This window comes from Anomaloglossus baeobatrachus, chromosome 5, assembly GCF_048569485.1.
Source record: "Anomaloglossus baeobatrachus isolate aAnoBae1 chromosome 5, aAnoBae1.hap1, whole genome shotgun sequence".
In the NCBI taxonomy this organism is placed as follows: domain Eukaryota; kingdom Metazoa; phylum Chordata; class Amphibia; order Anura; family Aromobatidae; genus Anomaloglossus; species Anomaloglossus baeobatrachus.
This window is the reverse complement of record NC_134357.1, coordinates 532094923-532118976: the sequence shown is the minus strand read 5'-3', so window position 1 is coordinate 532118976 and position 24054 is coordinate 532094923. Positions and strand designations below refer to the sequence as shown.

Sequence of the window (24054 nt, the reverse complement as noted above, 5' to 3'; positions counted from 1 at the left end):
ACCAGCAAAAGGGAGCCCAGCAAGAAACTTCTTGGAAGAAGCATCTGCCTTCCACTCTCGAAGCCACAAAATCCTGCGGATAACAAGAGAATTAGCTGAAGCCACCGCAGTGCGGTGAGCAGCCTCTAGCATGGCAGACATGGCATAAGATGAAAAAGCTGAAGCCTGAGCAGTTAAGGTAACCATCTCAGGCATAGATTCCTTGGTGAGGGAATGCATCTCCTCTAGAGAAGCAGAGATGGCTTTGAGAGCCCACACTGCTGCAAAAGTCGGGGAAAACGCGGCCCCCGCAGCTTCATACACAGATTTGGCCAGAAGGTCAATCTGACGGTCAGTGGAACCTTAAGTGAGGTGCCGTCAGCCACCGACACAACGGAGGGTCTACCTTTGGGGAGTGAGACCACTCCTTGACCACCTCAGGTGGAAATGGAAACCGGTCATCAGAACCACGCTTTGGAAAGCGTTTGTCAGGGCAGGCCCTGGGTTTGGTCACAGCGGTCTGAAAACTGGAGTGGTTAAAGAACACACTCTTCACTCTCTTAGGCGAGGTAAACTGATGTTTTTCTGCCAAAGAGAGTTGCTCCTCTGACAATGGCGGATTGAGATCCAGCACAGAATTAATAGAAGCAATCAAATCACTAAGATCTGAGTCACCCTCAGAGAAATCGATGGGATACATAGCCTCTGAGCCCCCAGTGAGGGCATCCTCCTCATCTTGAGAGTCAGCTCTTGAGACAGAGCCGTGGGATGGGGAGGAGGAGGAAAACCTGCGCCTTCTCTTAGAAGGACGGGGTCTGGGATCAGATGATGAATCCTCCGTCAGCTCTGATTGACGGAGGTCAGAGGATAGGAGTCCTCTGTCAAGAGTATTAGAGGCACCCTGTGAAGGGGGCTGATGCATATTCATCAAAGTCCTGGACAAAAGTCCCATGGACTCAGCAAATGACTGGGATATGGACCTAGAAAAGGACTCTACCCAGGCCGGGGGTTCAATCACAGGTGCAGCAGCAGCCTGAGAGACCACTGGGGGTGAGACTCCAGGCTGTGGCACCGCCAAGTTAGAGCAACCATCACAGTGTGGATAAATGCTCGGCTCAGGCAGCAGGAGCTTACATGCAGTGCATGCAGAATAAAGCTTTGGAGCCTTGCTCCTTGTGTGAGACATGCTGCTGGAGTGGGGGCTTTGCAGAGAATGAACCCCAGGGAGAATATACAGAGGTCCACAACCGGAGACCGGCTGTGGCTTACCAGACCGCTGAGCGCGGTGTTGTGTGCCCTCCAGATCCCGAAGCCCGGTCCCCCAGTGTGCAGCACCTCAGCAGAGATGCAGAATGCAGGATGTCCCAGAGCAGAGTGAACTCTGCCTGAGAAATGGCCGCCGGAGCGAAGAGAGGGGGCGGGACTAGGGGCGTTCCTATAAAAGAGCGGGAACTGGAGGGCTATAAGACCTGCAGGGAAGGAGGGACGCCCCAGCAGTGGGGAGTGTCCCTCCCCTGTGTAGAAGGGCCGCCGGGAGGAGCCGAACCTGTCCCTCTGCATGAGTGACATGCGAGGGCAGGAAAACGAAACTAGGCCTCCGGCAAAGCCGGGGCCTAAATTTAAGCAGCGAGGCCGACAAGCAGGCACCATCAGCGCGGTTCTCGGGCAAAAGCTGGAGAACCCGCCGGAAAAGTTAAAAACAATCACATACAGCATACTCTCCCCATACAATAAAGAACCGGGACCCCCAACATAAACGTCTCAGGTACTTAGCTGCTGAGACGCAGGGCCATGTCCCTGGGGATGAGTGCTCCGGTCCAACAGAATCCTCAAGGGGCTGTGGATGGAGACCGGACTCCTGCCAGGCATGGAGACCGTGCTGGCTCCCACTTCAAGCCAGAGCCCAGAAGGGATGGTGAAGGAGCGCGGCATGTAAGGCTTCAGCCTTGTAAAGCAACCTTAACAACACCGCCGACACAGTGGGGTGAGAAGGGACATGCCGGGAGTTCAGACATGGACCCGCTTTTCTTCAAACTCTTTCCAAAAGTCAAACAAATCAGATGAGAATGCATGTGTGGATGTATGCCTCCTGAACACAAAGCGATAAACTGGCTAGGACTGGCTACCAGGGCGTGTATAAGCTCAGAGGGAGGAGCTACACTTTTAAGTGTAGTACTTTGTGTGTCCTCCGGAGGCAGAAGCTAAACACCCATGGTCTGGGTCTCCCAAAGGAACGATAAAGAAAGAATCCTTTACAAAGTGAACTTTCACGTATATCACTTACCAAAAAGATGTCACTGAGGGTATCGGATAAGGAGGATAAATAGAGTCAGGTGACGCATTTCCTCTGGAGGCTGCGGAATGCGCTTTTTTTCCCAGGTCCATCTTACTGGATCCGTGACTCTGCTGGCTGGTTCCAGTAACATTTCGCCCGGATCGTCCATCAGTGCAGACGCCAGGCTTACCTTGTCAGGCCTTCTGCTGCTGACCGGGCCTGGTCTGCTATTACTGTTGCTGCTGTTGTGGTGTCTGCTCTTCCATCTTGCTGGAGGGAATAACGGGCTGGAGCCAAAGGTGCTCCACTCGCAGTCAGACCGCACTTTTAACCAAGTGCAGGACCTGCCAGGTACAGCCCCCTCTCCAAACACTGCTTCCTCCGGTAGCCTGGAAGTGGTCCCCGCCTTCCAGTCATGTGACTCGGGTGACATGATTCCGGGTGTGCGAGTCATTAGAACGTGCCATATGGATGCGTACCTCGCGCATGAGCACGTGGAACAATGCGGCAGTCTGTCAGAACACTCTGGAAGGTGCAATGGCATGCGCTCGCACATGACATGAAAGCCCCCTTGGGCCCACAGCAGCACCTCCAGGGCCAATTGCTTCCACCGTGGCAGGGACCCCTCCCCTGACCATCCAGATGAGTGAGGCCCGAGAACTTTGTTCTTCTTTGGTGAGTACCGTCTCCAGCAGGTTCCCCCTCCAAGGTTGAAAACCAACTGATGTGTGGGAGAGGTGTACCGCCCTTTTATTCAGTAGGTTTCCTTACATTTTTATCACTAAAATGTTTCTTTACCCCCAGATTTCCAATTTTCACAAGGGAAATAGGTTAAAAAAAAAAAGGAACCATAATGTGTTATACAAGTTTTCCTGAATGTGGCAATACCCCAAATGTGACTGCACAGTACTGTTTGGCACACCACAGGGCTCGGGAGTAGAGATGAGTGAACTTTAGGCTCGAGACTTGGTGTTTTGCTTGGAAAATGCCGTGAAAATCATGCTGGTGAGTATTGAGCTGTGCTGGTGTCTGAGTGATGCGCAGCATTGTGCGTGCTGCGGAATGTATGTGATCAGCTTACATTCAGCGTTCTCAATTGTTTTCTTTACGTAGAATATAGAAAAAAAAAATACAACACCGCCCACCCACCTCCGGAAGTCTTTTGCTATGGCCAAGAGCAAAACATTTCCTAAGGTGGGTGGGCAGTGTTTGTTTTTTTGACAGGTCCAATCACTAATGAGGCAGCAAAATTACTCCAGACTCCACTTGGACTCTGTTCAGCAATGTAATCCTTTTCAAAGGTGCACACAACTCTTGCTGACTGTACTTGTGTGCACGCCTAAAAAGACGAGTAAAAAGATGTACACCACTGGACCTCAGGCCAAACAGGAGTTCAATGTGACTCCATCTGCAGTGAATTTTCCATTGGGAATTTTATCTGAATCTGGTTTTTCAGAAATATACAAATAATCTGCAGTGTAAGCGGTTGATGAAGAGCGCAGGATAAATGTGAGCTGAGCCTTACTTCAATCTTTGGGAGGCAGAATAAATAAATCAAAAGTAGTTAAAGAATTGGCTTCATTACTATTTTTACACCTTTCACTTTGCTGTATAAGTGATAAGTCGTCTTTATTCTTCAGGTCAGTACGTCTACAGCAATATCTGATTTATATATTTTATGTTAGGTTTGGCTGCTATCACGCTAAAGAACACTTTTTTTTTTATACAAAATAAAGGTTTTCTGCATCACCAAATTTTGAATGAAGTAGTTTTTTTTTTAATTTTCTGCCGACAGTCATCTGAAGGCTTGTTCTTTGGAGTTGTTATTGGCACCATTTTAGGCCACAATGTTTTTTGATCACTTTGTATTACACTCTTTTGATGCAGAATTAAGAAGAAACAGTAATTAAGGAATTGCTTGTTTTTAGCCGTTCACCATGTTGTAAAAGTTGTAAGATGCTTTATTCTTTTTTTTTATTATTATTATTATTATTATTATTATTTTTTGTTATTATTTTTTTTTTTACCTCTTTTTACTTAGTTCTCCTATGGGACTTTTATTACTCTAGTAGTCACTGGTACAACCCCTGGCAAAAATTATGGAATTACCTGGCTCTGGGGATGTTCATTCAGTTGTTTACTTTTGTTTAAAAAAAGCAGATCACAGACATGGCACAAAACTAAAGTTATTTCAAATGGCAACTTTCTGCCTTTAAGAAACACTAAAAAATCATGAAAACATAATGTGCTGGCCAGTAACGGTTACTTTTCACGACCAAACAGGGGGAAAAATTATGGAATCTCTCAATTAGGAGGAAAAATTATGGAATCACCCTGTAAATGTTAATTCCCAAAACTAACACCTGCATCAAATAAGATATGCTCATTAGTCTGCATCTAAAAAGGAGTGATCACACCTTGGAGAGCTGTTGCACCAAGTGAATGAATCGTGGCTGCAACACGAGATATGTCAATTGAAACAAAGGAGAGGATTACCAAACTCTTAAAAGAGGGTATATCATCACTCAATGTTGCAAAAGATGTTGGTTGTTCAGTCAGCTGTGTCTAAAATCTGGACCAAATACAAACAACATGGGAAGGTTGTTAAAGGCAATCAAAGCGTCAAGACAAGAAACTTAAAGCAATATGTCTCCAAAACAGGAAATGCACAATAAAACAGATGATGAACGAAAGGGAGGAAATGTCTGTGACTGAACTGTAACAAACCGCCAAAAGGAAATGGGATTTACATAAAGAAAAGCTAAACAATAAAAAAAAATGGACTGCCTAAAGAGAACATGTAAATTTCCAGTCATTGATCATATGAGGCTGCATGTCAGGTAAAGACACTGGCCAGACATGTCAGGTAAAGACATGGCTGTCATTACATCTAAAATAAATGCCCAAGTTTACATTGATATTTTGGACACTTTTCTTATCCCATCAATTGAAAGGATGTTTGGGGATGGTGAAATCATTTATCAAAATGATAATGCATCCTGCCATAGAGCAAAAACTGTGAAAACATTCTTTGAAAGAACACACATAAGGTCAAATGTCATGGCCTGCAAATAGTCCAGATCTCAATCCAATTGAAAATCTTTGGTGGAAGTTGAAGAAAATGCTCCATGACAAGGCTCCAACCTGCAAAGCTGATCTGGCAACAGCAATCAGAGAAAGTTGGAGCCAGATTGATGAAGAGTACTGTTTGTCACTCATTAAGTCCATGCCCCAGAGAATGCAAGCTGTTATAAAAGCCAGAGGTGGTGCGACAAACACTATCAAGCGCTGTCTACAGGGTATGTCGCAAAATGGAGTGATAGCCTTCATTATTTAAAATCCCTTTTATATTGTACAATCTCCCACTTTTCTGTGTAATCCAAACACCTCAAACTTCGATTTGTCTGTCCATAACACTTTTTTCCAATCTTCCTCTGTCCAATGTCTGTGTTCTTTTGCCCATATTAATCTTTTCCTTTTATTAGCCAGTCTCAGAAATGACTTTTTCTTTGCCACTCTGCCCTGAAAGCCAGCATCCCGGAGTTGCCTCTTCACTGTAGACGTTGATACTGGCGTTTTTCGAAAATTATTTAATGAAGCTGCCAATTGAGGACCTGTGAGGCATTGATTTCTCAAACTAGAGACTCTAATGTACTTGTCTTGTTGCTCAGTTGTGCAGTGGGGCCTCCCACTTCTCTTTCTACTCTGGTTAGAGCCTGTTTGTGCTCTCCTCTAAAGGGAGTAGTACACACCGTTGTAGGAAATCTTAAGTTGCTTGGCAATTTCTCACCTGGAATATTCTTCATTTTTAATAACAAGAACAGACTGTCGAGTTTCACATAAAAGTTCTCTTTTTCTGGCCATTTTGAGAGTTTAATGGAACCAACAAATGTAATGCTCCAGATTCTCAACTAGCTCAAAGGAAGGTCATTTTATAGCTTCTCTAATTAGCAAAACTGTTTTCAGCTGTGCTAACATACTTGCACAAAAGGTCTTCAAGGGATTTCTAAAAATCCATTAGCCTTCTAACACAGTTAGCAAATACAATGTACCATTAGAACACTGAAGTGGTGGTTCTTGGAAATCTATACACCTATGTAGATATTGCATTCAAAACCAGACGTTTGCAGCTAGAATAGTCATTTACCACATTAACAATGTATAGTGTATTTCTGTTTAATTTAATATCGGCTTCATTGAAAAAAAAAGTGCTTTTCTTTCAAGAATAAGAAAATATCTAAGTGACCCTAAACTTTTGAACTGTAGTGTAATGTGTAATATACGGTATATATATATACATATATACATACATACACATATATACATATATATATACACACACACACATATACATATATATATATATATATATATATATATATACACACACATACATATACATATATATATATATATATATATATATATATATATATATATATATACACACACATACATACACATATATATATATATACATATACACAATATATATATATATATATATATATATATATATATATATATAAATATATATATATATATACATACACACACATATATATATATATATATATATACATATACACAATATATATATATATATATATATATATATATATATATATATATAAATATATATATATATATACATACACACACATATATATATATATATATATATATATATATATATATATATATATATACACACACACATATACACATACACACAGTGCCTACAAGTAGTATTCAACCCCCTGCAGATTTAGCAGGTTTGATAAGATGCAAATAAGTTAGAGCCTGCAAACTTCAAACAAGAGCAGGATTTATTAACAGATGCATAAATCTTACAAACCAACAAGTTATGTTGCTCAGTTAAATTTTAATACATTTTCAACATAAAAGTGTGGGTCAATTATTATTCAACCCCTAGGTTTAATATTTTGTGGAATAACCCCTGTTTGCAATTACAGCTAATAATCGTCTTTTATAAGACCTGATCAGGCCGGCACAGGTCTCTGGAGTTATCTTGGCCCACTTCTCCATGCATATCTTCTCCAAGTTATCTAGATTCTTTGGGTGTCTCATGTGGACTTTAATCTTGAGCTCCTTCCACAAGATTTCAATTGGGTTAAGGTCAGGAGACTGACTAGGCCACTGCAACAGCTTGATTTTTTCCCTCTTGAACCAGGCCTTGGTTTTCTTGGCTGTGTGCTTTGGGTCGTTGTCTTGTTGGAAGATGAAATGACGACCCATCTTAAGATCCTTGATGGAGGAGCGGAGGTTCTTGGCCAAAATCTCCAGGAAGGCCGTGCTATCCATCTTCCCATGGATGCGGACCAGATGGCCAGGCCCCTTGGCTGAGAAACAGCCCCACAGCATGATGCTGCCACCACCATGCTTGACTGTAGGGATGGTATTCTTGGGGTCGTATGCAGTGCCATCCAGTCTCCAAACGTCACGTGTGTGGTTGGCACCAAAGATCTCGATCTTGGTCTCATCAGACCAGAGAACCTTGAACCAGTCTGTCTCAGTGTCCTCCAAGTGATCATGAGCAAACTGTAGACGAGCCTTGACATGGCGCTTTGAAAGTAAAGGTACCTTACGGGCTCGTCTGGAACGGAGACCATTGCGGTGGAGTACGTTACTTATGGTATTGACTGAAACCAATGTCCCCACTGCCATGAGATCTTCCCGGAGCTCCTTCCTTGTTGTCCTTGGGTTAGCCTTGACTCTTTGGACAAGCCTGGCCTCGGCACGGGAGGAAACTTTCAAAGGCTGTCCAGGCCGTGGAAGGCTAACAGTAGTTCCATAAGCCTTCCACTTCCGGATGATGCTCCCAACAGTGGAGACAGGTAGGCCCAACTCCTTGGAAAGGGTTTTGTACCCCTTGCCAGCCTTGTGACCCTCCACGATCTTGTCTCTGATGGCCTTGGAATGCTCCTTTGTCTTTCCCATGTTGACCATGTATGAGTGCTGTTCACAAGTTTGGGGAGGGTCTTAATTAGTCAGAAAAGGCTGGAAAAAGAGATAATTAATCCAAACATGTGAAGTTCATTGTTCTTTGTGCCTGAAATACTTCTTAATACTTTAGGGGAACCAAACAGAATTCTGGTGGTTTGAGGGGTTGAATAATAAATGACCCTCTGAATAAACTTTTCACAATTTAAAAAAAAAATAAAAGAAATAACATTCTTTTTTGCTGCAGTGCATTTCACACTTCTAGGCTGATCTACAGTCCAAATGTCACAATGCCAAGTCAATTCCGAATGTGTAAACCTGCTAAATCTGCAGGGGGTTGAATACTACTTGTAGGCACTGTATATATATATATATATGGATTTTTGTGTACTCACCGCAAAATCTCTTTCTCTGAGTCTTCATTGGGGGACAAAGGACCGTGGGTGTATGCTGCTGTGACTAGGAGGCTGACACTAAGTAGACAAAAAAGGTTAGCTCCTCCCTAGCAGTGTACACCCTGAGCCGGAGGCGGACTTAAATCAGTTTAGTGCACAAGCAGTAGGAGGAGAACAAAAACACAACCATACATAAGACAAGGTAAACAAAGTAGTCGTGCGACCCGAGTCCAGGGAACACGGGCCACTGAGATAGACAGTCAATATGTAATAAAACAAGCAGGGTGGGTGCTGTGTCCCCCAATGAAGACTCAGAGAAAGAGATTTTACGGTGAGTACACAAAAATCCTTCTCTTTCGTTTCATTGGGGGACACAGGACCGTGGGACGTCCAAAAGCAGTCCCTGGGTGGGGAGCGGCAAGCCCCGCGGATTGTAAGAAAAACGGCCTCCCTCGGCGGGCTTGCCCAAGAAGTGAATGTACCCGCCTTGTACAGGTGTGCTACTGCCACCTGCAAAAGCTATTTCCCAAGAATGGCCTCTGCCGATGTTTGGGTGTGAACCTGGTAGAAGTTGTTAAAGGAATGCAGACTAGACCAGGCGGCGGTGCTACGGACCTGGTCGGCCGACGTCTAATGCGTAATCGGCCAAAAAGGTTCCCACTGCACTAGTAGAGTGCGCCTTTACTGCCCGTGGTGGAGATCTGTCCTTTATCCAAGAGGCCTCGGAAATGGCGGAACGGATCCATCTGGCAATTGAGGCCCTGGGTACCAGCATGTCCCTTTTGAGTCCGGATGGGATGATGAACAGCACAACTGTTTCACGGGAAGGTGCGGTCCTGTAGGCACAGAGTGTGAGGGCTCGCACCAGGTCCAGAGTTTGGAAGACCTTCTTGAGGCTGTGAGAAGGACCAGGACCGGAGGACAGGGAAAACAAACTCCTCATTTGACTGGAATGGCGAGACTGCCCTAGGCAGAAGGGAGGGAGCCGGCCCGAGCACGACCTTGTCCTGGAGACAAATCCAAAAAGGGGTAAGTACCGAAAGACCCTTTAGCTCTGACGTTCTTCGCAGAGAAGTGATGGCAACGAGGAACACCACTCTTCCACAACCGGTGAGAAGGAAGGAATCTCGAACGGTGCAAACGGCGGACCTTGAAGCAAATCCAGCCCTAGCATAAGATCCCACAGTTCTAGTGGCCGACGATACGGCGGAGCTGGATGGACAAATCCCTGAATGAAGGCCTTGATCCGTGGACGAGAAGCGAGAGACTTCTGAACCAGGATTGACAGAGCCGACAGTTGGCTTTAAGTGTGGAGAATGTGAGACTCGCATCTAGACCTGCCTTGATGGGAGGGAGAAGAGATGCTGTGTTCTTCAGACCACCGAAGGAAGAACGCTCCCCGTGAGGTAGTGGATTCTCACAGAAGATAGAAACCTGACTGTAATCATTGTCTGTATTAACTCTGTCGAAAAGCCTGCCTGAGGTATTACCCAGGAGACAGTAGCCAGACTGTCAAATTTTAGGACCTCTGGGTTCTCGTAAGAGAGAAAGAGAGAGAGAAGGCTCTGCCAACAAGGAGCTGGACGGTATGGAAGGCGTCCCGGGAGGACAGCGTGGGTCCTGAAGAAGTTCCGCGAACCATGCTAGTCTGGGCCCCTCTGGAGCCATTAGAATGGCTGGAAATCCTTCCGCCCTGATGTTCTTAAGAACCTTCGGGATCAGGGGCCGCAGTGGAAAGAAGGACGGGGCCTGCACTGGGTCCACACGTCGACCCCTAGCGGCAGGTGGTCATGGTAGCCCGCGATGAACCATGGAACCTGCCAGTCGATTCGGGAGGTCATTAGGACCACCTTAGGAGTCTTATCTGTTGCCGATCTGGTTGAGGCTTTCCCTGTTGAGGGACCATTTGCTTGAAGCGAGGACTACCTGCCAGGTAGGCGTCTTGAATGTACAGCGACGTCAGAACCTCACCGACTTCAATGGAGGTGAACACTGAGTGGAGGAACTCCATGCAAAATGCTCGAGGTCACACGGACCTGCTAGAAAAAACTCCGGGTCGAGCAGGGGGCGGACCGAGCCGACCCTCTTGGGGACCACAAGAGACTGCAATAAAAACCGCTGGAAAAGTTCTGATGGCGGGACTGTTGCACACGTCCAAAGTGGAGGAACGACCCCATGGAGGGGAGGAACACGCGCCCACGCACAGGAGACTCAGGAGGGCGAGAACGGAAAAAACGTCTTGTGGCAATGAATCGAATCTATTTCGTAGTCTGAGACTGATCTCTCTGACCTAGGATCTGCCTCTAATGGGAGGTAGATCTGCTGGAGCGGGACAGAAGCCCCCCACTAGACTGGCGCAGCTGTCCGCAGACCGCAAGTCATTCGGAGAAGCGGCGCTGAGACCTGGAAGTGGACTTCGTGGACTAGTGGGGACGCGAACGCCAGGAGGGATTGGGCATAAAAGACGGGGCCCCCTTGTCCATCCGAGGGGAGGATGTTTTTTTTTTCTCTGAGGATGAGGAGTTCCGGACGGCTTGGGCCGAAAATAGGGAAGAAGAGTACTCTTTTCTCCCGTAGCCTCAGAGGTCAATTGGACTAGCCTAGGTCCTAAAAGGCGCTCCCCTAAGACGGAGGGGAAGCCAGCTACCCTCAGAAGCCAGATCCGCGTTCCAGGTCCTGAGCCTGAGGGCTCGGCGGATAGCTACACTGTTGCTGGGACCTGGGCTGCTCCATTGGCAGGCGCCAGGGCTGCGTAGCGAAGGTACTCACCCGCGAGTGTGATCTGCGAAGAGATGTTAGCCAGTTCTGGAACAGCAGAGAAGGCATAGAGTCCCTGCGCAGCATGTCCGTCCAGGACATAGCGGCTTCGCAACCCAAACCAAGGCAAGGGCCGGGGAAAGGGAAGTTCCTGATGGCTCGAAGGCAGAGCGGGCCCACCTGTGAATGGTACGGTCTGTGGAGTCCCTGAGAGACGCACTGTTAGGAGTGAGAAGATAGGCGGGAGCTGGCGGGCTGACCACAGGGGAGTCTGCCCATTCTTCTCGGAGCCCTTCAGAGAAGGGATAATGTAAAATAATGGACTTACCGCCGGTACATACCGTGACTGGCTGTTGCCTGTGGTTACTTCGTAACTCAGCGAACTCATGATGTCCACTGAATGCGTTATGGACACGCCTCGTCCGCTGAAAGGGGACATGGGTGCTCTGAAAAGAGACAGGATCTACCTGTATCCTCAGAGACTGATTCACCGCTTCTACCAGGCTATCCACCATGCGCCGAACATCAGCCGCTTGTACGGAATCCAGCAGAGGTGCTGCATCTGAATCATCACCCGGGAGGTCGGAGGACTCCAGGAAGGAGTGGTAGTCTGGACCTGGGGATGAGAGTGAAGCCTGGGAAGGCGCTGAAGACGAGACCTGGCGGGTCCGCGTCGGGAGAGGAGTCCTGTGGATGCTACGGGTCTGCAGAGCAGCCAGAGCATAGCTGGACATCCTGACCTAGGGGAACTACACCAAGGCATGGGAAACGGTTTGGGTCGGGCGGAGCGGGATTATGCAAAGGTACTCTCGCTGGGACTGCTAGGCCGGAGACAGGAGAACGACTAAACTGTCGCTCATACATGAGGGCTATCTCCGTAGGAGCAAATCGTACCCAGAACCTGTGTGCTGCCTTCCGAGTCGAGAGAGAGGGATCCCGGTCACGCCGGAGCCAGGGAATCAGGGCGCTGCTGCGTCATTGTTAAGAAAAGACAGGGTTGAGGCCCCACAGATATATGATCTAAAGGAGTTGTCTGGTACTAAGCATATATACTTGTTTGCTAGAAGCAGTGGCCTTCCCCTTAGGGCGTTCCTGGTAATACAGTTCCTGTCAGATTCTGCTATTTAAAAATATGAGAGAATCAAGAAACCAACATTACGGCAATTAAATCCTAATGATACCCAGAGACCTGCAGAATCCAATAGGAGGCGGCATCTTGGCCGACGTACCGCAGAACGGTGCTATAGACATGCTGAAAGTGAATCATGAAATCTGGAAATAAATCCTTTTTTTTTTTTTTCTTCTAAATTGTAGAAAAAAAACTTCTGGGGTTAAAAAAACACATAAAACTGAGATTTTTCACCTAATTTGTGAATTCTACATGTATTATATCGTGAGTTGTCATACATCAGCAGTCCATTCACATGAAATCGATCCTGTGTGATTAGAGATCCTTTACACTCTGCTTACAACCACATAACTGACAGATTACAGCTAATCTGCCTGTGTGAGCAAAATGGCGATGGGAAGCTGGAGTTGGCTGGGGGAGGGGCCGTGTGAGGGTGGGAAACAGGGCATCCACCGCCCACACTGTGATGCCTGGAGGCTGAGCAGTGGGCGGAGTCGGGGTCAGAACGGCCGGCCAGCCAATAGCGCTGCAGCAGGGGGCGTGGCTGGGACGCAGGGAGACTAGGCCGAGACCGGGGCCTAAATTTTCAGCCGCCCCAGGGGGAGAAGGTAGGGGAAGACTGTCCTACCTGACATCTGCGGCGCCACTCCAGGGATGGTCCGGTGTGCAGGCAGAGGGCTCTGCACTTGCCTGTGTGCAGCGCACACCTGAAGGTAAGGCTGTGGGCTCCAGGGACACGTGGAGAGGCGTCCGGAGAGGCAGAGAGGTGGACGCCGGGTGGGGGTAGAAAAACTCCCCTGCGATTGTAGGCAGCAATGCGGGCCCCATCCGAGATGAAAACGCTGCCGGGGTCCAGCCTCTGTAGTTTGTCCCTGTGCGCCCTTTGGGGTGATACCGCAGGGCAGATCAGGGGTGCCCATGTACGATCTGCCCCACATGCAAACCCGGGAGTGGTACCACGGGAATGGACGGGGGCGAGGGCCAGACATCTCAAACCTCTGCGACCATGGGAAGTGGTACCCACAGGGCTGGAGGGAATGAGGGCGAAAATAGGCGACACCTGCAGAAACAGAGAAGCAGAAGAATGAGAGCGATGAGCGTCGCCGAGAAAAAAAATGAAAAAATACGCAAGAAAAATGTGGCTGAGGGGGGCTGAGAGAGCCCACATCAGCCTCCTACGACACTAAGCAAAAACTGATTTAAGTCCGCCTCCGGCTCAGGGTGTATACTGCTAGGGAGGAGCTAACTTTTTTGTCTACTTAGTGTCAGCCTCCTAGTCACAGCAGCATACACCCACGGTCCTGTGTCCCCCAATGAAACGAAAGAGAAATATATATATAGTACTGATCAAATGTTTGGACACACATGACTCTAAGGCGGGCTTTGCACACGACAACATTGCACGTGCGATGTCGATGGGGTCAAATCGAAATTGACGCACATCCGGCGTCGCAGTCGATATCGTAGTGTGCAAATCCTTTTTGATACGATTAACGAGCGCAAAAGCGTCGTTATCGTATCATCGGTGCAGGGTCCGACATTTCCATAATGCTGGTGCAGCGACAGGTACGATGTTGTTCCTCGTTCCTGCGGCAGCACACATCGCTGTGTGTGAACCCGCAGGAGCGAGGAATATCTCCTACCTGCGTCCCGGCTGCAATGAGAAGGACGGAGGTGGGCGGGATGTTTACATCCTGCTCATCTCCACCCCTCCGCTGCTATTGGCCGCCTGCCGTGTGACGTCGCTATGACGCCGGACGGCCCGCCCCCTTAGGAAGGAGGCGGGTTGCTGGCCAGAGCGACATCGCAGGACAGGTGAGTGCATGTGAAGCTGTCGTAGCGATAATATTCGCTACGGCAGCTATCACCATATATCGCACCTGCGACGGGGGCGGGTACTATCGCTGCAGCGTCGGTAACACATTGTTACCGACGTCGCAGCGTGCAAAGTGCCCCTAAAAATTGTAGATTCACATTGAAGACATCAAAACTATGAATGAAAACATGTGGAATGAAATACTTAAATAAGTGTAAAACAACTGAAAATATGTCTTATATTCTAGGTTCTTCAAAGTAGCCACCTTTTGCTTTGATTATTGCTTTGCACACTCTTGGCATTCTCTTGATGAGCTTCAAGAGGTAGTCACCGGAAATGGTTTTCCAAGTGTCTTGAAAGAGTTCCCAGAGATGCTTGCACTTGGTGGCCCTTTTGCCTTCACTCTGCAGTCCAGCTTACCCTAAACCATCTCGATTGGGTTCAGGTCTGGTGACTGTGGAGACCAGGTCATCTGGCGTAGCACCCAATCACTCTGCTTCTTGGTCAAATAGCCCTTACACAGCCTGGAGGTGTGTTTGGGGTCATTGTCCTGTTGAAAAATAAATGATGGTCCAACTAAACGCAAACCGGGTGGAATAGCATGCCGCTGCAAGATGCTGTGGTAGCCATGCTGGCTTAGTATGCCTTCAATTTTAAATAAATCCCCAACAGCAAAGCACCCCCACACCATCACACCTCCCCTCCATGCTTCACGGTGGGAACCAGCCATGTAGAGTCCATCCGTTCACCTTGTGATAGCTGTCGCAGCGAATATTATCGCTACGGCAGCTTCACATGGACTTCCCTGCCCTGCAACGTCGCTGTGGCCGGCTACCCGCCTCCTTCCTAAGGGGACGGGTCGTGCGGTGTCATAGCAACGTCACACGGCAGGCGGCCAATAGAAGCGGAGGGGCGGAGATGAGCAGGACTTAAACATCCCGCCCACCTCCTTCCTTCTGCATAGCCGCGGGACGCAGGTATGAGATGTTCCTCGCTCCTGCGGCTTCACACCCATCGATGTGCTGCCGCAGGAACGAGGAACAACATTGTAACATCGGTCTTTCCGAAATTATGGAAATGACCGACGCTACACCGATGATACGATTTCAACGCTTTTGCGCTCATTAATCGTATCAAAAACGCTTTACACGCTACGATGTCGACAGCGACGCCGGATGTGCGATTTGACCCCACCGACATCGCACCTGCGATGTCGTAGTGTGCAAAGTGCCCCTAATACTTGGTTGCACAACCTTTAGCCAAAATAACTGCGAACAACCGCTTCCGGTAACCATCAATAAGTTTCTTACAATGCTCTGCAGGAATTTTAGACCATTCTTCTTTGGCAAACTGCTCCAGGTCCCTGAGATTTGAAGGGTGCCTTCTCCAAACTGCCATTTTGAGATCTCTCCACAGGTGTTCTATGGGATTCAGGTCTGGACTCATTGGTGGCCACTTTAGTAGTCTCCAGTGCTTTCTTTCAAACCATTTTCTAGTGCTTTTTGAAGTGTGTTTTGGGTCATTGTCCTGCTGGAAGACCCATGACCTCTGAGGAAGACCCAGCTTTCTCACGCTGGGCCCTACATTATGCTGCAAAATTTGTTGGTAGTCTTCAGACTTCATAATGCCATGCACACGGTCAAGCAGTCCAGTGCCAGAGGCAGCAAAGCAACCCCAAAACATCAGGGAACCTCCACCATGTTTGACTGCAGGGACCATGTTCTTTTCTTTGAATGCCTCTTTTTTTTCCTGTAAACTCTATGTTGCTGGCTTTTCCCAAAAAGCTCTACTTTTGTCTCATCTGACCAGACAACATTCTTCTAAAACATTTTAGGCTTTCTCAGGTAAGTTTTGGCAAACTCCAGCCTGGCTTTTTTATGTCTTGGGGTAAGAAGTGGGGTCTTCCTGGGTATCCTACCATACAGTCCCTTTTCATTCAGATGCCGACGGATAGTACGGGTTGACACTGTTGTACCCTCGGACTGCAGGGCAGCTTGAACTTGTTTGGATGTTAGTCGAGGTTCTTTATCCACCATCCGCACAATCTTGCGTTGAAATCTCTCGTCAATTTTTCTTTTCCTTCCACATCTAGGGAGGTTATCCACAGTGCCATGGGCTTTAAACTTCTTGAAGACACTGCGCACCGTAGACACAGGAACTTTCAGGTCTTTGGAGATGGACTTGTAGCCTTGAGATTGCTCATGCTTCCTCATAATTTGGATTCTCAAGTCCTCAGACAGTTCTTTGGTCTTTTTTCTTTTCTCCATGCTCAATGTGGTACACACAAGGACACAGGACAGAGGTTGAGTCAACTTTAATCCATGTCAACTGGCTTCAAGTGTGATTTAGGTATTGCCAACACCTGTTAGGTGCCACAGGTAAGTTACAGGTGCTGTTAATTACACAAATTAGAGAAGTATCACATGATTTTTCAAACAGTGCCAATACTTTTGTCGACCCCTTTTTTATGTTTGGTGTGGAATTATATACAATTTGGCTTGACAATTTTTTTTCCCTTTCATTGAAGACAAATTAAATGAACATAATACCAAAGAATTTGTGATTGCAATCATTTTCAGGAAGAAACTGAGAATTCTCTGACAGAATTGCAGGGGTGCCAATACTTTTGGCCTACACTAATATATATATATATATATATATATATATATATACACACACACATACACATATATACATACACACACATATATACATATAGCGTAAACCTACAACTTCCAGTATGACCTTAATGGTAAGAAGATACTGGGAGTTGTTGTTACCAGTCATCATCAGACCATACGGGAACCACAGTACTGATGAGAAGATGAGAATTAGTTAGTATCACAAATGATCATTTACATCCAGATACCTGATAGAGGACGTTGTCTCTGATTGGAGTTGTTCTTTTTCTTTTCTTCATCTTGTCCTGATGCCATGATGACTTTTCATGGCCACAGCTCGTCTCTGCAGACTCACGTCTTCCCTGTTTTTCTGCAGCATATCCCAACACATTACCTGAAAAAATAAGAGTGTAATTATGTCCCTGAATAAAATATCTGCCATATACTGCGCTCTTGAATATATGACACACACACTGTCCCACGTATGGTATATTTACTCCACAATGTCCTCTCTTTTCCACACTGGGGCCTCTTCTCACTGTCCTATATACTGTGTACCCCCTATATTGTCCAGTCTTTATACTGTTCCCCCTCATCACACTCCCCCTTCTCACCAAACTGTCCGATCCTTGCTGTGGCCTCACACTGTCCCCCCATGCAGCCCCCTCTACATACCGTCCCCACTCACACTACCCAAATGTGTCGGCATCCAACCTGCCCTCACACTACCCAGTCTACTATGTGCCACCTGTTGTAGCTGTTCTGTTTTGTCACAAAAGTCAGCTTAAGGGATCACCAGTGAGGTCCTGTTGACATAGGCCTCTTTGCCCTTGTCAATATCGAGCGCTCGGTGAAAGGACCTGCATTCAACTGAGCATGATCAGTTTTCTGTTTATTCAGCCAAAGTATAGATTATTTATACCATTTACAGATCAATGTGATATTGCAAAAAAGGCTTCTTCACATTTTTCTCATCCCATATGGTCTCCTCATGACCTCCATACTCATCACCCCCATGCTCCTCGTTCTATGTTCGCACCCATCCCCCTCTGTAGGTGGGGGCAGCTTTCTGAGCTCTTCTGCATTGCTATATCTAAAAACTCTGATTGTATCAGAACTGCTGCACACAGTAATCTAAGCGATTTTCATGAGTGTGTCCTGCCCGGGGCAGCTCTCCAGCGAGTGTGGGATCAGAAGGTCACAACACCTTATTGCTTACAGATGCACTACTGTTACTTAAATGACATCTACTTGCTTGCAATGCTGTAACAGTTAAGCACCCTTTCCTGTCTGGCTGCTGGCTGAAGCTTTAAATCCTAGGTGCAGCTCTTTTGCCATCACTAGAAAAGTCATATGTCTGATCATATGATGCTGGTGATAGAATCTGAAACTTCATTTTCTTGTGGTCCACTTTGGAAGGAGCCTGGCTCTGGAAGAAGCATTTGTTTTCTGTCATTTGCAGCTTTGGTGTTAGCTACATAATAGATGCTTGGAAGTGTTTTTCCTTTTTGTGTCAATTTCCCCTGTTTATTTTCTTACCCTTGTGTTAATTACAGAGGCAAGACTAGTGCTCACACCGGCCTGCTCACTAGCCCGGGTGAGATTAGGGCAAGCAAAAGCTTAGGATTGTGATTGGCAACGGGGTGAAAGAACCTGTATAGAGAAGTCACAGAGTGGAGGTGGTGAACCTGCTCCCTTCTCCCTAGCGCCAGGGCCCTATATTATATTGTAGCTTCTGATTACCCTGTGTGTTACGGCACCTGCTGGGGTTTTTCCTGGTACATGGTAAAATCCCATTTGCAACTGCGTGACAGTGATACATCATTGGATTCAGGGTCTCATTGCCTACATCACGCTGCTATAAAATTGAGGAAGCAAAAACCTGCGGACAGTTTCTATTTAATGAATCTACTGTCGTATTTGAGCATATAAATAAAAAGGACAAGGACTGGTGTCTCACAAAAAGAAGGCCCACTAAATGGATTATATTTTTCTTCGCATGATTTTCTAAGTTGTCAGCACGTCTTTTATATACTGTCATTTGGCCTTGAAGTTTAGGGATCTGGGAAGGTAAGGGTCAGCATCTTCTAATTCAAGAGAGTAGGGAGCGTTCTCCGGGCTGTAATCTCTGTCCGGAACAGATCTCACTCCACCAGAAGGACTTCCAATGCCCAAAGTAATGGGGACAGTTTTGGTTTAGCGAAGAATGGTGACCACTTGCTTGTGATATGGCCGGACTACACGACAGATAAACCAGACACAGACGGTGACTGAGAAGAATCTGTGACTTCTCTGCATTTAGTGGTTTCTACTCACCTGGGTAGTCATATGTAGGAGTCTCCTCTTTACACCGCTCATCACCCCTCACATATGTCTCTGTAGTATTAACATGGGTCAGATCTTCAGCCTGAAAAAATATTGTAAACGTCACAGACAGATGGAGAAGTCACATCTATGATCAGGTCTAATCCTGCCATCTCCACCGCTCTCATTACACAAGTATAAAACATATAATACTGGAGGATAAAACAAGACTGAGCACAAGACCTTCACAGCCGTCTACACATCATAGGGAGATTTCATGACACCTTCTCTCCATCTACCTGATGATCCTGAGGAACATCGGGATCTTCTTGTTTACAGTCCTGTGGGAGAAGAGGACGGGGACATCTCTCTGGTGTTGTCCTCTTACTGGATAGAACTGGAGGAGACACATACAGGGACTGAATTCATTCCTTACATACAGATAATTACAGGCCGTGTGTATTTAGTCCTGTCTATTACCTGGTGATGTGAGGGGCTGGGGATCCTCCATCATGATGTCCTTGTACTGATCTTTGTGTCCTTCTAAATACTCCCACTCCTCCATGGAGAAATAGACAGCGACATCCTGACACCTTATAGGAACCTGACACATACAATGATACCGTCATCCCCCGATCCCTTCATAGCGTTACTGTATAATGTCCCAGCATTCCCAGCAGTGTCACCTCTCCAGTCAGCAGCTCAATCATCTTGTAGGTGAGTTCTAGGATCTTCTGGTCATTGATGTCCTCATGTATCGGGGGGTGAGGTGGAGGGCCTGTGATTGGGCTCAGGGGTCTTCCCCATCCCTCAGACACAGGGTCCTGACAGCGGTCACTAGAGGTCTTCTTCACTACTGTGTAATCCTGGATATGGAGAGACACAGTAATAAACCTCACTACAGACATTTCCAGAGTCCTCACCTCTCCAGTTCTGTCCATCTGTTATTCCCATAGATAAGAATGATGTAATGTGACGTCATCAGAATCTCTCACCTGTCCAGTAAGCCGGAAGAGGATCTCTAGGGTGAGGTGTAATATCCTCTCCGCCATCTTGTCCCTGTCCTTATCCATCCTTGATGGGGCAATCAGGACAATTCTCTGATATAGAAGATCTCCACTGACAGGATCTGATATTGTAGGGACCTGAATGAGAAGATATAAACCGATGTTCTCCATGATCTATACATGATGATTGAAAGATTCAAAATCTGGATTTTTAACCCCTTATATGCTGCAATCAATAGCGATTCTCACATGTAGCGGTTACACAGAGCAGGTATCTCGCTATCTGGCATCGAGTGTTGTCATTGTACAGAGATATAATAATACCGCCATGTTGTATGATCGCACTAATGAGCGCTGCTAAAGGCAAATATCAGGTTTAGGAATGAGAAATATCCCTCATTATAGGGAGGACAAACTCCCTGCACAATGTTGGTGAAATCCCCCCATAACGGCCTCATTATCCTCTATTATCCTCTACATCTGCTGTGCGGGGATTATCTCATGTCCCGGGGTCTACATAAAGTGGAATAGGAAGCGAGGATTTATCATTATTATTATCATGCCCAGTAATGGGGAATCTCCACATACCTCCACCTGCAGAGCCGCACACTAGATATATGGCTGCTCTGTGCTTCCAGGACCTGTGATGATGTCACATGGAGGGGAGGAGTCAGGGGTCACATGATCAGCTCCTCAGTGCATGCAGGACTCTGCTGTGCTGGGTGTCATGGTGGTGGATGAGGGGAAGGTTATGTGTGGGGTCAGGAGGGGTTTAGGCTATGTTCATGCAATGCTCCTTTTCCAGTTCCAGCAAAGTCTGAGATTTGTGAAATCTCATGCATACCTCCAAACTTTTGAAGAAGAGAAGGAGGGACAAAGTATGTGGCGCGCGCAGTGGCAAATTTTGACCACACCGCTAGCCACACCCATTTGGCAGTAAGGGTCAATCAGCAGATGTCCCGGACTGTTCATTCATAGTCATAGCAGCCAGAATTTTCTTATATTTATATGTGTTACTATATGACATGTTGCTTATTTGTGCCTATAAGGCCGTCTTCACACGTTGCTTAACCCCTTCACCCCCGGCCACTAAAACACCCTAATGACCGGGCCATTTTTTGCAATTCTGACCAGTGTCACTTTGACAGGTTATAACTCTGGAACGCTTCAACGGATCCTGGCGATTCTGAGATTGTTTTTTCGTGACATATTGTACTTCATGTCAGTGGTAAATTTAAACCAATAATTTTTGCGTTTATTTGTGAAAATTTAGGAAATGTTGCGAAAATTTTGAAAATGTATGCCCATAAATCTGAGAGATATGTCACACAAAATAGTAACTATATAACATTTCCCACTTGTCTACTTTACATCAGCGCAATTTTCAAAACAATTTTTTTTTTTCGTTAGGAAGTTAGAAGGGGTCAAAGGTCATCAGCAATTTCTCATTTTTCCAACCAAATTTAGAAAATAATTTTTTTTAGGGACCACATCACATTTGAGGTGACTTTGAGAGGCCGAGGTGACAGAAAATACCCAAAAGTGACCCCATTCTAAAAACTGCACCCCTCACACTGCTCAAAACCACATCCAAGAAGTTTATTAACCCTTTAGGTGCTTCACAGGAACCAAAGCAATGTGGAAGGAAAAATTGAAAATTTTACTTTTTAACACAAAAATGTTACTTTAGCCATAAAATTTTCATTTTTACAAGGGAGAAAAGAGAAAGTGCACCCTACAATTTATTGTGCATGTTCTCCTGAGTATGCTGATACCTGATATGTGGTAAAAATCAATTGTTTGGGCGCACAGCGGAGCTCGGAAGGGAAGGAGCGCCATTTGAATTTTTGAACGCAAAATTAGCTGCACTCATTAGCGGACACCATGTTGGGTTTGAAGACCCCCTGAGGTGCCTAACCAATGGAGCTCCCCCACAAGTGACCCCATTTTGGAAACTAGAGCCCTCAAATAATTTTTCTAGATGTTTGGTGAGCACTTTGAACCTCTGGGGGCTTCACAAACGTTTATAACGTTGAGCTGTGAAAAGAAAATTATTTTTTTTTACCACAAAACTGTTGCTTCAACTAGGTAGGTTTTTTTTCCACAAGGGTATCAGGAAAAAAAGCACCATAAAATGTATTGTGCATTTTCTCCTGAGTACGCAGATACCTCATATGTGGTGGAAATCAAATGTTTGGACACACGGCAGTGCTCGGAAGGCAAGGAGCGCCATTTGAATTTTTGAGTGCAAAATTAGCTGCACTCATTAGCGGACGCCATGTCAGGTTTGAAGACCCCCTGAGGTGACTAAACAATGGAGCTCCCCCACAAGTGACCCCATTTTGGAAACTAGAGCCCTCAAATATTTTTTCTAGATGTTTGGTGAGCACTTTGAACCCTTGGGGGCTTCACAGACGTTTATAACGTTGAGCTGTGAAAAGAAAATTATTTTTTTTACCACAAAACTGTTGCTTCAACTAGGTAGCTTTTTTTTTCACAAGGGTATCAGCAAAAAATTCACCATAAAATTTATAGTGCATTTTTTCCTGAGTACGACGATACCTCATATGTGGTGGAAAGTAATTGTTTGGGCGCATGGCGGGGCTCAGAAGAGAAGGAGCGCCATTTGACAGCAAAATTGGTTGGAATCATTAGCGGACGCCATATGGTGCCTAAACAGTGGAGCTCCCCCACAAGTGACCCCATTTTGGAAACTATACCCCTCAAGGAGTTTATCTAGATGTTTAGCGAGCCCCAAGGGGCTCCACAGAAGTTGATAACGTTGAGCCATGAATACAGTTTTTTTTTTCACCACAAAACTGTCACTTGAACCAGGTAGCTTTTTTTTCCACAAGGGTATCAAGAAAAAAAATGCACCATAAAACGTATTGTGCAATTTCTCCTGAGTACGCAGATACCTCATATGTGGTGGAAAGTAATTGTTTGGGCACATGGTGGGGCTCAGAAGAGAAGGAACGCCATTTAACTTTTCAAACGCACAGACGCGGTGCACTGATCGGCCGCTGCAGGATGCACGGTCGCATGAGATACAAAAAGCGTCGGGGATACGGAAAAAAAAAAGTCACGCCAAAAATTGAGCAGGGATGCAGATCCGTTATGTGCATCCCTGATCAGCGCTTGGCAGGACGCACGGACGGATGTGATACAAAAAGCGTCGCGAATACGGAAAAAAGTCACGCCAAAAATTGAGCAGGGATGCCGATCCGTTATGTGCATCCCTGATCAGCGTTCGGCGGGACGCACGGACGGCTGTGATACAAAAAGCGTCGCGGTTTGGAAAAAAGTCACGCCAAAAATTGAGCAGGGATGCCGATCCGTTATGTGCATCCCTGATCAGCGCTTGGCGGGACGCACAGACAGATGCGATACAAAACGCGTTGGGGATACGGAAAAAAAAGTCATGCCAAAAATTGACCACGGATGCAGATCCGTTATCTGCATCCGTGATCAGTGCTCGGCGGGACACACGGACAGATGAGGTGTAAAAATGGACAAGATACAGGGAAAAAAAAAAGTTATACTCACAGTACCCAGAGGATTAGCAGGAGGATCACTGACCATAAGAACTGCAGGAGGAATACAAGGCAGTGAGATGGACAGCTGTACAGGAGCAGCAGGCAGGATGTTGGACAGATCATCAAAAGACCCAGGAAGAAGGACCCAGAGATGGAGGCAGATGTGATCGGGCCGGTGAAGACCTCGGACGACCCGTTGAAGGCAGGTAAGAGGACGTCGAGGGGAGAGCAGAGGTGGGGGGGGGAAAGCAGAGGGGGGGTGCAGAGCAGA

General features: G+C 46.4%; 2 protein-coding genes across 3 annotated transcripts in view; both read right to left on the bottom strand.

The window, feature by feature from the left end:
* LOC142312118 (uncharacterized) overlaps positions 1–19616 on the bottom strand; it is a 70450-nt gene extending 50834 nt beyond the window's left edge. For both annotated transcript variants that reach the window (XM_075351003.1, XM_075351004.1), the window contains exons 1-3: positions 19540–19616; positions 19253–19343; positions 17185–17330 (exon numbers count right to left, since the gene is read on the bottom strand). In XM_075351003.1, coding sequence (XP_075207118.1) covers positions 17185–17235 — 51 coding nt within the window. In that variant the 5' untranslated portion in view covers positions 17236–17330; positions 19253–19343; positions 19540–19616. The remainder of the gene's footprint in view (positions 1–17184; positions 17331–19252; positions 19344–19539) is intronic.
* A 265-nt stretch (positions 19617–19881) lies between these two features.
* LOC142312916 (oocyte zinc finger protein XlCOF29-like) lies at positions 19882–20383 on the bottom strand. Its single transcript, XM_075351905.1, has 2 exons — positions 20236–20383; positions 19882–20106 (listed from the first exon to the last, which is right to left on the bottom strand). Exons 1-2 carry the CDS (start codon positions 20311–20313, stop codon positions 19882–19884), a joined length of 303 nt encoding a protein of 100 aa, XP_075208020.1. The 5' UTR covers positions 20314–20383.
* Positions 20384–24054: the final 3671 nt, after the last annotated feature.